The sequence below is a fragment of the Gallus gallus genome, chromosome 7, assembly GCF_016699485.2.
Source record: "Gallus gallus isolate bGalGal1 chromosome 7, bGalGal1.mat.broiler.GRCg7b, whole genome shotgun sequence".
Classification (NCBI taxonomy): domain Eukaryota; kingdom Metazoa; phylum Chordata; class Aves; order Galliformes; family Phasianidae; genus Gallus; species Gallus gallus.
In genome coordinates, this window is record NC_052538.1 from 7,102,494 (window position 1) to 7,117,356 (window position 14,863).

A 14,863-nucleotide genomic window follows, 5' to 3' on the forward strand; every position below is an offset into this window, starting at 1 on the left:
TGCATTCAAGTATTCTTGACTGAAGAATTCGTTTATTTTCAAATATGATATGAATAAGCAGAAAGATGTACAAATATGCTACAGCTTTGCTGCTAGTGGACAAAGGAAGAATAATATAAAAGCTGTATCAGAATAAATGAGCTACTGTGATGTACAGCATATCACCCATTACTATTAGATTCTACAACTCATTAAGAAAAAGCATTCATTTAACATCAAATATATATATATATAAATATATATATGCACAAATATTTCATGAGCTCTTTTGAAACTCCTTTGTTTTTCACAGATTCTTCTAAACCATCAACATTCAGACTAAGAAGAAAAGGCCTGCTTCTTACCCTGCTAAAATAGCAGGACTCCTAAGTGCACTAATTAAACTGAAGTGTTTATCATCAGCTTCTTTGCAAAACAGTATGTATTTTCTTTTCCTTTAATCTGCTAGGCAAATAAATAAATAAATAAATAAAGAACTGACATAGAAAAGCAGAAAACAAGAACCTGACAATTATTACCTTTCCTTCGAAGCTGGTGTTCTTGTTTGCTCCCATGATCTTCTACACTAGTAAGAGTTTCCTGCAACTGTTGTAGCTTCTCCTGGTTCTGAAGATGTGTCATGCGTAGTTGAGCTCGAAGCTCCTGTATCTCAGAGAGCAAGCTGTTCCGGTCCGAAGAGAAAAGGTGCTCCACAACCATCTGCCTCTGTTCCTCCTAAAAAAGAACCAAGCCCTGTTAAATCCACCTGTCTATTCTTGTTTCCTTCTACAAAGATAAATCCCAGAGAACCCCTCACGTGTACAACTATTACACAGAGAGGCAAATGCAAATGACCAAGTTCATACATCATTTTAATTCAAAAAGTTAACATTAAGTAACAGAAGACCCAACTTTACTAGCTTCCAAATAGCATAATAGTTATTAATAATAGTTTATACACTGAAGATGAAACTAATCACTATCATGAAAAAAGCCCAAACAGATATGGAGTCAGCTCAGGATACACTTCTTGCAAGAGATGTTTGTGAAGCTCCAGATAGAATTCTTTTATGAAGCATTTCCTTTCCCGTACCCCAGTCTGTTGGTCACTGCTTTTTTGCAGGCTTCCAGGGAAAATAATCAATAGGCTTTATAACACAAGACACAAGAGTTTGAGAAAACTGTGCCAAAACACAGACTATAAAAGCCTTGTCATCCCACACAATCTAGATTAATGCACACAGGGCATGATTTAACAACAGAATTAATAAACCTTTAAAATAATGATATGCCCATATCTAACCTCATCTAACCTCACTAACCATGCCCAGATCTAACCTCAAAATTCAGTATGAGGAAATAGACACGATTTAGGAGCATAACACTAAGAGGCCTTTTTAACTTGTTGTTTCACTACATATACCAATTTTTCCACTAATGCAACTTCATCACCAGACCCAGGATTGGAGAAGTGAAACTTCAGGTCAATTTGCAACACGTTTCTCTCCTTCTCAAACATACTCTGTACTTCCAGAAGTTCTCCTCTCCCATCAATAGCAAAATTCAAATGTTCCTGCGCTGGATTTTATTGGGGAAAACAAAAAACAAAACAAAACAAAACAACAACAAAGAAAAAAAACAAACAAACATCTATATGATCTCTCTCTGGCCTACTCTTTGATGTCATTACTGAGTCATTACTACAAATTTAAGCAGACCCAAGGCATTTGAGAGTCCTCTTCAAATCTCAGAATGAGTCCTCTTGTTCCTCCTACATATATATGTAAACACATGTAATAATATACACAATGTATGCACATACACACATATATACGTACAAAAAAAGTCAAGCAGTTTTTAAAGGGTGGAAGCCATCTTTCTTGTCTTACCTTATCTCCTCTATCTGCCACCTTGCTAAGATAATCTTTCAGTGACTGTATAGCATTCAGCAAGGCTAAGCCCTCTTTTTGCCATCCCTCCATCAGTGCTTTGGTCTGATGAACATTTTTCAGCTCCCTAAAACCAAAGGAATGTTCTGACAAAGCCAATATCTTGTGGCTCTCTTCATACACCAACTTCAGCACAGTCTGAGAAAGAAAAAAACCACAATACTAAATATTAGGAAATAGGCATCACCATCTTGACAGCATAAGAGTAGGATGCAATAGAAATAAGCAACAAAAGTAAGAAGGTTGTCCTAGGTTGTAATATCAATAAAGGCATGCAATTCTGTTCCACTACTTAATGTGCCCAGTAAAATCAGAATACACGTACACACACTTACATAACATTCTCTGGTAACTGCTGACTCTATCTCCTAACAACTGAGATCAGTGTTGTTATACTACAAATGTTGAATCACAAACAGCAGCTTAGACCAGTGTATCTACTGCTGTGTATGCCACCATGCAAACATGCAACTAAGCCAAAGGACCATACTCGATCTTTGTTCTTTCTGAAGTACTTATTCATAGAAAAATTATCCATGTTCTATCAAGTCATGTCACTATATGCCAGTGATACCAGGAAACTTAATTATGCATTTAGACAACCTTAGCTTGATCTAGCAGATTACATAGAAATAGTATCTCCCAAAATAATTAGTCTTTATTTACACAGTGAAGTCTGTTTTCCCTACAACTGTCAAGCAAAATAATCTCTTTTAAATAAATTCCCTGTTCACAAGCTATTATCCAATGCACAGATGTCTCATTTCAGGAAAAGCCACTGGAGATTTAAGTCATTTTCTACTTACATCTAACCAAAAATACCTCAGCCTCAACACAGAGCTGTTTCTTTTTGCTACTCACTTTAACAACAACACAGTATTTTTCCTTAACTACTGATATACTTTCTTTGCACTTTTTTGAATGACTTAACTTTAATCAACCTGAGTTGCCTTTCCGCATCTGGAATCAAAATAATTAGTACTTCAAGAAGTAATGTTTCATGCTACAACCCTTCAGCAAACATTAACAATGGAAACACACTAAATTGTTCATACTAAACATTCAGTACTGGACTGTGCACTCAGATCTTCCAGTAATAATTGATGATCTGTGAAAGCAACTGAATGTTTAAGAACTCTTTTTTTCAGATCTTTCTTCATCTACTGAGTAAGCTGAAGGTCTCTGTTAGACATCTGGGGAAGCAGCACTTACTATGCTGAAAGTGTACTACTTTTCCTTTAACATCACTCATGTTTCTTCAAGTACTATTGCAATTGAACTCCCTATAGCCTACCTCAATTTGAGGTTATAACCATTACAGAAAGTTTACAGTGCAAATGTAGCAGTTAACACTATATCAGCATTTCATTTTGGCTGTTTCAATTCACTAGTATGCTTACATTATTTATATATTACCTTTAGTTGTGGTGAAAGTATTTCCTTTTCTCTCACTGATTCCATAATATCTGGAAACATGCCACAGTACTGCAGATAAGCCATGAAATTAGCATCCGAGTGGTCTGATGTTTGTAACTGCTCCTTCAGTTTAGCCTCCAAATTTGATCTGGTACCTAGAGAAAGAGACAGTTCCCCCACCCCAGGGGTTACAAACACAAAGAGAACTTGAAACCTGCGTAGCTGCACAAGACAACCAACTTAAACAAGTAAAAAGGTCATAAGCTGCCTTTGGCCGCAGAGATGATGCAGTTGTTAAATCAGGACTTACTAAATTCCCATGTCTCATTCCCAGCATGTACATATGAAAACGTAAAAAGTAGGCTTCCACTAGCTTGAATATACAAACATTTCTGAACCAACTAAGAAAGGAATAGCTTTCAAATGAAAGGTGCACAGTAAAAGAAAATTGGGGATAGAGGAAATGGTATGCTTTCATACCAGTTATCAGAAGGTAAAAGGAATATACAAAGTTAAACTCACTGCTGTCACATCCATTGCTCATCACATCTATGGCAGATGCTCCCGATCTTACATCATCTTGCAAATCTGATGGAGTTAGATTATCTGTTCCGCTCATCTGCTTGGAAATAGTTTTTCGCATTAATTTAGTTTTCTGAAATCAGACACTGTTTCTATATTTACAGTAACTTTATTGTTGGTGTTGAATTTCGCAAGTGCCTACTTGATTTGAAAGTTAGTTACAGCAAATACAACAGCAAGCGCACCACTGGTATTCCTCAAAAGCCTTTTCACCTGAGTTTTTCTCCCCTTCAATACTCTTAAGAAACAGAACAGTCTTTGAAAGAGAAGCATTTTTTGTTTAGTCTCAGATGATTTGTAATTTAAGAGGAACACTGTAATAATTTCTGTCTAGATATGGTTTAGCTGTGACAGAATGGAAGAAGTAGAAATATTGTATACATTTTACAATTTGCAAGAAGAAAACCGTTTTTCTGTAGCACAAAAAGATACTTTAAACTGCACAGTAAATGATGAAATATGCAAATCAAGGAAAAATAACACAGCTCTACTGAAACCTGTTCAGTTTGTCTCTGGGGTATAGCGGTGGCCTTAAGATTAAGGACACCTCATGATGAGGTTCCCAAAATGCCAAATGTCACACAACATCTGTTATACTGTCAGCATCCAAAAGATTCGTCCTTTTCAAATAAAATAGGATTAAGCTTAGCTTCAATATATAATTGTAATCACAGTACAGCCAGCATCCATCCAACCTGGGTTTTTTTTGTTGTTGTTGGTTTTTTTTTTTTTTTTTTGTTTTTGTTTTTTTTTTTAACACTAAAGGGGAACTTTGGAAAACCAGGTTCCCAACTCCTCTGACAGAATGGCCTTCTGCACTACCACACTAAGACCCATGCTAACTTCCACAGAGCCAGCAAGTCCAAACCAGCCCAAATGTTCAGTCCTTTGTCAGAGAAATACATTTCTCTTAGCTCCAGAGCTGAATCTAACCTTGGCTGTCTCCGAGAGGAGCTTTTCTGTGCAGATGCATTTATTTTCCCATTTTAAGTCTTCTAACTCTCCATGACACAGTTACTCACCAGTGGAAAAATGTTACAGTAAACTGAGAATTACGGTAACAAAGTTTTACAGTTTCCAGTTCAATTACCTACTTACACATGAAGCATTATCATAGATTTATCACTTACTTCAATGAAGCCTCACCAAAAAAGTATCAAGATTTGCAGAGGCCTCTCAACAAGCCTTTTAAGAACACAAGAGCAATATCCGTATTTTTACCAATATCATATTGGCAGCATAAAGATTATAAGACACTAAGCATGCTGTGAGCAACTTATTATTCAATTTTAGATTTTGGAATACAATTTTCCACTTACTAAGCTATGGTAGACAACGTTTAAGTGCAGTCCAGAGTTTGCTCTGGTATCTGACAGTGAGAGAGAATAATAATAGTACATCCAGAACAAGACTGTACAGCATCTCAGTGTATAAATTTCTACTATTTAGAGCCAGTGGCTCAGCACTGATTTAGGAGGACAAAACTGAGCAGTCTTGCATAATTTGAAGGAAATCAGACATGAAATACCACTTACCAAAGTCGTCTTCTTCAGATCTTGGTCACGATCAGCACCAGAGTAGATACTTTCAGAGGAAACTGGAGATTTTACATCTGCTCTGCCTGCTGCTTCCTCACTGCCATTTTCATAAAGGTGAGAAAATCCCAACAAAACAGAATTATCACCCTGCAGGGATGACCTACTGTGCGCCATTTCAAGACCTGTACTTTCAGCTTCTGAAAAGGGTGTCAGATTAAGCGCTGGTGGAAGTTCCATACTTATATCTTGTTTTCTCATAATCTCAGGCGAATCCCATGAAGTCACATCTACAATGAAATCCTGGAAGTTTTTAAGAGTACCTTCAGTACAGCCTGCATTCACAATGATTTTTGGAGAATCGAGAGTTTGATGGTGATGCTTTTTCAAAGTTTGCTGTTCTTCAGAGCTGTTGATCATGTCCAATTTCTGAATTGAGATATTTTCTTCTGATTGCTTAACCTGAGATTGTTTACTTATATCATGAGCAGTGAAGTCAAACAAAGCAACCTTTTCCTGCAATGAGATAACATGTTGATTGTTCAATGGAATTTATATATGATTTTAGAAATGTAAAACACACATTTAGAAGTTCCTCTCTGATTTATTAATCAAATCTATGATAACTTCTAGATTTTATATAAAAATTATCCCAAACTTCAGTTTACACACCAGCTAACCTGGGTTTTTTAAACAGGCAAAGAGCTGTCTTTTGCATCACACAAGAAAAAGGATATTCTTTGTAGCTCTGTAGATAATCTTCCTACTTCAAAAAAAAAAAAAATCAAAATCTAACTAGAAAAATCTCTTGAATTATCTTAAGACCTAATTTCTGACCCAGGACACCAGAAAAAAGAGTTAGGAAGAGTAGTTCTATGGATGGCTCCTGTACCTGCCATTTCAACTCAGAAGAAACTAGGAACTATCTCCTTTCTGCTGCTTTTCCACCTTTCATGCTAACTTATTTCCTAATTTTCACTGCTTCCACTTCTGAATCTAAGATTAACTGTAAGGTGTTTCTTTGCTCCTCTAAGAACACTGCATTTGTGTGTGTCACACCCACTGCTACATAAAGGCTCTTCAATGTTAACATTTTGAACCAGCTTTAATTCACTATTCAGGATTAAGTAAAGAACTGTTTAATTCCATGAGAGCTTTCTGATTTGGTACTCTAAACAATGACTATGTCATTTTCTCTTAAGTGGTTCAGCATCACATCCCAAATGACGTTTACCTAATTCATATTAGAACAAAAGCACCACCTAAATACTGTTATTTTCCCTCTTCTCCAGCTCTCAGCTATCTTGCCTAAATAGTTGATAGAACAAATCAAATACTGTAGTTTTCCTTATTCTAGGATGACCTAGGTCCACATGAACAGGTCTATTATAACACATGCTTGAAGACAACTCATTTGCTTACTTTCACTCAATGTATCCTCCAACCTTGATGACCACCTCTCTTCAACCTACCCTACTACCAGTAGCACTTAAACATGGAAGTATACATGCTGGCATACATACAAGAATTTAGACATTTGAGAAACCAAGTTTCTACTTCAAATCTACTTTAAATCATTTAACTTTCCTCAGAGTTCCAGCATGCTTTAGTATCTTCCACAGTTCTATCAGTTCTCCCTTCACTGAATCCTAACAGATTCCTAATTCGGAACTAAGCTCTTGTTGACGAAGTGCCATCTTTATAATTAAATTATCTTTGTTCTGTGAATTATTTATAGACTTTAACGCTCCCTGCATTGAGTCCAAAGGAAAAAAGACCACCTTGAGCAGTTTCCATACTCATAATAAGTATTTTTTCTACATTCAAATAGTATCTACGCCAACCATGTTTTTGAAGTTGTGCACGCACCTCACACCATGTAAATATTTTACATCATAAACAAAACAAATGATGAAGACAGTTTGAACTTGAATAGTATATTCTGCCAATACAAACTTGTAGCAAGTAATCATTACTAACGTGAGATCAAGCAATTGTACTCCTACTCTGCACAGTAGGAGTACAGGAAAAATGCAGTGCTGCTACAAGTGATTTCCACCAGAAATCAGTAGCTCATGAAGGTCAGTTATCAGCTTCTACTAGGTATCTATTGCAACTTGAAAGAGACTAATCATGGAATCACAGAATGGCCTGGGTTGAAACGGACCACAACAATCATCTAGTTTCAACCCCCCTGCTATGTGCAGGGTTGCCAACCACCAGACCAGGCTGCCCAGAGCCACATCCAGCCTGGGCTTGAATGCCTCCAGGGATGGGGCATCCACAACCTCCTTGGGCAATCTGTTCCAGTGTGTCACCACCCTCTGAGTAAAAAACTTCCTCCTAATATCTAATCTAAACTTCCCCTGTCTCAGTTTAAAACCATTCCCCCTTGTCCTGTTACTGTCCACCCTTGTAAATAGCCATTCCCTCTCCTGTTTACAGGCTCCCTTCAAGTGTTGGCAATGAGGTCTCCCCAGAGCCTCTTCTTCCCCAAGCTAAACAATCCCAGTTCCCTCAGCCTTTCCTCATAGGAGACGTGCTCCAGCCCTCTGATCATCTTAGTGGCCTTCCTTTGGACCCACTCCAAGAGCTCCACATCCTCCCTGTACTGGGGGCCCCAAGCGTGGACGCAGTACTGCAGATAAAGCCTCACAAGAGCCGAGTAGAGGGGGACAATCACCTCCCCTTCTCCCTCCTGGCTACCCTTTTTTTTAATGCAGCCCAGAACACAGTTGACCTTCCGGGCTACAAGCACACACTGATGGCTCATGTCCAGATTCTCATCTTCCAGGACCCCCAAGTCCTTCTCCACAGGGCTGCTCTTGAGGGGTTCTTTGCCTAGTCTGTGTAAACACCTGGGAATGCCCCAGCCCAAGTGCAAGAGTGAAAAATATACAGCTGTGCTTTCCATTCCAATAAAGTTTCAATCATTTTTGATATATTTGCAACTACAGTCTCAATCAACATAAATACATCACCTAGGTATTTTCTAGTGGAATGTGTAGAGTTGAAATTAGATATTCAACTCAAAAGTCTGATTATGTCACTTTACTTTTATAAGCTCTATCCTACTGGAAGAAAATCATGCCTCTCTTCACAGTCATGCTTTACTCACATCACTGCTTTTTGGCAGTACGTACATTTGTGAACAACTGTTGTCAAAGATGAAATACAGGAGGAGTAAAATTTCATTAAAAATCTGATGAGCACCTTGAGAGCTCAGTAGGAATTGCAGCCACTGCCATCAAACCAGGGATTGACACATTACTTTCATAAAAAGAGGGTCAAATATCCCACCAGTTCTGTGCTTTTGGTTTTTGTTTGTTTGTTTTAATAAAAAAAATTGAACATCAAAATAAGTTTTGTTACTTATATACACATGAGCTATACTATACATTTTATGAGGGCTGCTTTGAAAGTAATGCCTCCTATTTCATGATGTTGCCCCACAACAAAAGAGGCAGATGGTGGTGGTGTGGCAGTAGAGGTTGAACCTTCCCACCAATAGTCCACTACATTTTGATGCTGTGTGACAGATGGTAGCAGAGCAGCCGTCTGACAAAATGGTGTTTGACATGGAAGTGTAGATGAAGCAAAGGGGTGGAATTTAATTCCACTGTGAGGAAAAAATGGCTCATATTGACATTCATTGACACTTACTGAATGTTTATGGAGACCAAACTGTGGGTGCGAACACAGTGAGGCAGTGGTGGTGCGCTTCAGCAGTGGTAACAGTGGGTCACTTCGCTGGCACATATTTTTATGAGTGTGGCATGTAGACTCTTGTTCATCAATGGTGAAAATGCATAGCTAATGGTGGTGACTAGTGAAAAATAGTATTTTGTAGCTGAGAATTTGCCCCATCAAAGGTGTTATTTGTACCAGTTGTAGCTTTCATGGAAATAAATAGGACTTTCAAAGCGACCTTTATATATATGGTACAAGACAATTCCTGTTCACTCAGTGTGGCCCAGGCGAGCCACAAGGTTGGACACCCATGACATAAGCTCTCTTACTTATCACCTGTGTAAGGCAGCCTCAGTGGACAGTAATTTGGTGACAGATGAATTTATGACAGATGAATACAGCTCACTGAAAAACAAGTCATGCGAATCCTACTGTTTCATAAGCTGAACAATTTAATAAAAGCTCATGTTTTGTTATTTGAAGAAAATAAAATGGTTCAGAGTAAATAAAGGTTGCTAATAAAATTATCTTTCTCTAGTCACTGCTGGAGAAATGATGCAAAAACATACCCTTAAACTGACACAATATAGCCATTTTTATACCGCATTATTCATCTTTACTCTTTCTTAGAATCTTTTGTAGTACAGGCCATGGAATCAGCTTTTTTATTTCTGTTATTACAGCACTGAAGAAGACAAACTTTAAGGCTTTATGAAACGCATAAAATCAGCTTACTGAAAACAAAATCAGGACACTATTAAAAAAAAAAAATCACATACCAGATTATCAGCTGGGGAAGCAAATGACTGATCAACATGTGTTTCCAGTGATTCCAACTCCTCCATTCCCTCCTTAAGGACCTCGCCTTGTCTTTGTCCCCAGCAGAACAGCTCAAGACAGTTAGCATTCTCTTTATCACACTGCTCCTTTGGCTTGTACAATTCCAACTGTGAAATAAGTTCATCTCTTTCCAAATGTAAGGCTTCAAGCTCTTTTGTGTATATCTTGATTTGATCTTTCAATTTTGTTGTGCTACCTTGCAATTCATCAATTTCTCTCTGCTTAGATACTTCTTTCTGATTCATTGCTTGCACATGCAAATCAAGTCTAGAAACTTCTAACTCAGGACTATGAACATCTTGAGCCTGACTTGCATCTCTCTTTTTCAACTCAGTTTCAAGATCTGATGCCTGTTCTGTTAAGTACCGCAATTCACCTTCATCAGCTTCTCTTTGATGTGCCATTGCCTGTATCTGGCTATCTTTTCCAAGAATACTCACTTCCCTCTCTTTCATACTATCTTTGAGTTCCTGAACACAAGAAGAAGCAATCCTTGCTTCCAATTCTCTCTGAGAAATATGTGTTTGGAGAAGGCTGTACTCTTCCTGAAGTGCATGGTACTGTAATCTCAGAGTGTTTAGCTCTGCAAAGTGCTGCCTTGATGATTCCTGTAAATTTTGGCATTTTTTCTCTAAAATTTCCACTTCCATTTTGAACTGTGATTCTTTCTCTTCCAACTGCTGCTGCAGATCTTTTTTAGCAGCTGAGGCAAACTCTAGATCTTCTTCAAGTTCCCTCACCTTGCAGAGTAGCAATGCATTTCTTCCATCTAGATCAGTATCACCCTGACAATCTATCAATCCCTTTTTCAACTCCTTCTGCAGGTTTTCCACTGACTTTTCCAATCCAAATTGAAAAATGTCACCTTGGTTGTCACTAACTTCATGACATACTGGTCCAATTTGTGCCAACTCTTTTTGGAGCTTCTCAATTACTTCGTGAAGTTGCTCTACCTCTTCATCTTTGTCCTTACACAGCCGTTCCTGGTCACCACGAAGGTACTCAATAACAGACCTGAGTTCTTCAATTTCAGATTTTTGGTCTTCCACAACCTGAACAAAAGGATAAGGTTGAAATACTAAAGTATGTAGGCAGAATTACTATTGCATGTAGAATTCAAACTACTGTTTTTAATTTCTTTAAATTGGATAGGCATTAAATCATAAATGTGACAGCAGGAAGAATTGTAGATTTCAGGTGGATAGCTAATATCTCAATAGCTCAAAATATCCTCTACTTTCTTAAGAGAATTACCACACAGACTTCATTTGCAATATGACAACATTGTTCATGGCAGGGGAGTTGGACTAGATGACCTTCAAGGATCTCTTCCAACTCAAATGATACTATGATTCTACAAGCTCTTCCAAAAATCAAGCAATGAACTTCTAGTAAATATTCTTACTTTATTCTCAAGGGTATTCACTTGATCATACTTGAGTCTTCTCAGCTGTTCATTCAGGTGATCTATTTCTTGATTCTTTTCTTCAAGTAGTGCTTGTGGGAAGGACAGAGCTGAGGAATCACCTACATCCGAGTCCCGATTTTGCTTTACATGAAGTTTTGCTAGATCCTAATGAGAAAAACATTAATCTCATTAGAAAAGCCTATTTCTCTCCCAGCCTAGTGGTAGAAGGGAGTTACAGGCTGTATTTAAATGTTCCCCTCCTTATTGTATTGTTAATTTAAGAAAACAAGGGAAACTAGTTTATCTGGGTTTGTATCACTGGATTAAATTGCCCCACTGTTTCTTAACTTTCAAGGTGAGACAAAAACTAATGACTGACAATCAACCAGTTTTACAACTTAAAGTATTTGCTACGGCCACAGATGTCAGCTATGCACACAGAACAGTGCAGATCATAAGTTATTAGGATCAGAGATAAAGCTAAGCTTTTTAAGTCCAATTAATATAGAAGGTATTGTCATAAGCAAAGCATGAATCTACAGTGTTTGAGTCGGTCTTGGATATGTTTTGTCAAGAGAATACTGCATTCCTGTTACAACAGAAATAAACAAAATGCATGTTTATCACAATATGAGATAAAGACCACAATACTTATAAAAAGATGCCTCTGAAGTTTTAGCTGGTGAACACTAAAGCTAAGGAAGCCTACCTTCAATTGTGCATTCTCTATCTGAAGCTGGTTGATGGTGGAAGTGCTAAGATTTTTTTGCACCTCTAGCTGCAATTTCAGCTGTAATATCTCCTCATTTTTACTGGTCAATATATCTTTATGTTGTTCTAGGTGGTCTAACAAGCTTGCAATCTAGAAATGAAGACAATGCATAATCGTTTTAACAATCCATGAAATTTTAAGCAGAAAAGAAAGCTTCACTCTTTGCTATACTTACTGAAAGTTGTTTCAGCAGTTTCTACAGTTTAAATTTTCCCTAATCAGCTGACATTAATAAAATACCTGAGACATACAAAGAATAAGAAGCTAGTACTCCAGCTCCTCATCTCGGCATCAAATTCCTGCAATGGTGATTTTATTTTCTTAAAAAAAAAAATAAAAATAAAACTGCTCATTAGAGATGTGTTAATATATATTCTGAACAACCTAGGTTTGACCATTGATGTAGTTTGAGATAAAATGCTTAATAAAAAAATTAAGTGTTAGCATTTGATGTTTAATGTTATCACAAGCAGTAACATAAACGCTATTCTTCTATTAAGAGGCAGAAAGTAACACCACAGCGCTAATCCCAGCACACAACTATAAAAAAAATTTTGAGCATTGAATCCTTACACGTGTAGGCGAAACAACAGCTACACATTCCTCATAGTTTTTTACCACCTCTTACTCTACTATGTAGCAAGGTCTCGATGCTTTAAGAAAAAGGACTACCGACTCCTGAAGTAAGACTTCAGACATGAAGCTTTCGACTCTTGAAATAAGGATGTACAATCAACTTGAGGATCATCCATGCTTTTGGTTGTTGCTGCACATCCTAAATTGGGCTGTATATTTGTATATTACACATGTAAAAATACTTATGTAATAGAATAATAGAATGGCTTGAGTTAGAAGAGACCCCAGTGATCGTCAAGTTCCAACTCCCCTGCTGTAGGTAGTCTTGCCAATGGCTAGATCAAACACTAGATCAGTGTTGCCTCTCTGAGCAGCCTGTGCCTGGCCATCACCACTCTTTCAGTGAGAAATTTCCCCATAACATCTAATCTAAATCTCCCCTCTTTTAGTTTAAAACCATTCCTTCTTGTCTTATCATTATCAGAGGGTGTAAAAAATTTATTTCCCTCCTGTTTATAAACTCCCTTTAAAAACTGGAAGGCCACAATGAGCTCTCCCTACAACCTTCTCTTTTCCAGCCTAAGCAAGCACAGCTCGCTCAGCCTCTCTTCACAGGAGAGGTGTTCCAGCTCTCTGACCATCCGTGGGGCCTCATCTGGACCCGTTCCAACAGCGCCACATCTTTCTGGTGCTGGGAGCTTCAAACTCCAGGTTGGGCCTCACAAAGGCTGAGTAGAGACAAGCAATCACCTCCCTTGCTCTGCTGGCCACTCATCTTTTGAAGCAGCCCAGGACCAAGTTAGCCTTTCAGACTGAAAACATACACTCCTTGTTTATGTTAAGTTTTTCATCCACCAGGACCTCCTCATCAGGGCTGCTTTCTGAGTTCTTCTCCAGGTCTGTACACATATCTAGGATTACCCCAAACCAAATGCAACACCTTGCGCTTTGGAGGTTCATATTGGCTCACCTTTCAAGTTTGTCAAGGTCCCTTTGCATGGCATCCCTTCATTCTATCATGTCAACTGCAGCACTTAGACTGGTGTTGTCTGCAAAATTGCTGAGGGTGAATATTACCTGGTATTATCTGAATATACAGCATAAGTATGCACTCACCTTAGTACCTTCATGTGTGCATTCAAGAACTTAATCCAAGGCTTAAACTCTCAGTTAACTACATGAGTGATCCAAAGTCTACAGGACAATACTGAAAATGAACAGATTACCTCTCCTTCTTTCCTCTCAAGTGATTCCTGTTCTGCCTGTAACTGTTCCTTCAGCTCTTGGTCAGAAGTGCCTTCCACAGGTACTCCATGCCTCACTTCATCCAATTTAGATTGCAGGGCAGAGATCTGGATCAAATTGTTGTACTGCTGCTGTTGCAATGCTTCTTTATCCTGCAAAGTAACTTTTACATTAGTGTTCATTGTAGTCAATATACAGACCTAATCAAACAGAATAATCATGTCAGAATATGTCTTCATGCCTGAAAAGCTCCAATGTAAGAACAAAAATACTTAATTTCAATGCTCTACAAAGGCATAGGAATGCAAAAGTATTGAATGTTTTTAGCACACTTGTTAATCTAAGTTTAATCTCTGAAAATTTATCATACAGTCATAATGCTATACTGTTTCAATTATACACTGTTCTGTATGGTTAATAGTCTTCCTGTAGCCATATCCATTGATTATGTTACCATATATTTACCAAACTAAACTTAAGAGGTGACGATTTAATTAAATTTAAGTGGTGGAGGGTAGACCAAGCACCGCCTACAAAAATATCACATTACATCAGAATATGAAGCTCCAGCACTACATTTCTGTCAGATTGTGTGGTCTCTCAAGCTACCATGGGGTTTTTTTGTTTGTTTGTTTTTTTATTTCTTTATTTTTAAAGCTTCTCCTTCAGTTCCCTCTCCGGCTCTCTCACAGTCCTTCTCAGATCTGGGTCAGTTCAAGAAGGAAAGCTTCACTTGGGTAGTTATCCAACCAGCAGGCATACAGATTTGTTCTTAAAAAAAAAAAAGTGTTCAACTTATTCTGCCCATAGACCAATAAGCACAGTTCTAATAGCATGGTTATTTTAGATTCATTAAGTGAAAAAATTGACT

General features: G+C 37.8%; 1 protein-coding gene across 27 annotated transcripts in view; it reads right to left on the minus strand.

The window, feature by feature from the left end:
* PCNT (pericentrin) overlaps positions 1-14,863 on the minus strand; it is a 97,782-nt gene that overhangs the window by 19,539 nt on the left and 63,380 nt on the right. For 23 of the 27 annotated variants that reach the window (XR_005861545.2, XM_040703995.2, XM_040703994.2 and 20 more), the window contains 9 exons: positions 13,974-14,144; positions 12,109-12,261; positions 11,397-11,564; positions 9,931-11,043; positions 5,462-5,977; positions 3,867-3,966; positions 3,345-3,499; positions 1,869-2,066; positions 519-714 (listed from right to left, as the gene is read on the minus strand). Coding sequence is in view for 26 of the 27 variants with exons in the window: in XM_040703995.2 (XP_040559929.1) it covers positions 519-714; positions 1,869-2,066; positions 3,345-3,499; positions 3,867-3,966; positions 5,462-5,977; positions 9,931-11,043; positions 11,397-11,564; positions 12,109-12,261; positions 13,974-14,144 (2,770 nt within the window). In the remaining variant the exon portion in view is untranslated. The remainder of the gene's footprint in view (positions 1-518; positions 715-1,868; positions 2,067-3,344; positions 3,500-3,866; positions 3,967-5,461; positions 5,978-9,930; positions 11,044-11,396; positions 11,565-12,108; positions 12,262-13,973; positions 14,145-14,863) is intronic. The other 4 variants (XM_015289223.4, XM_040703981.2, XM_040703973.2 and 1 more) reach the window with 2 other exon arrangements.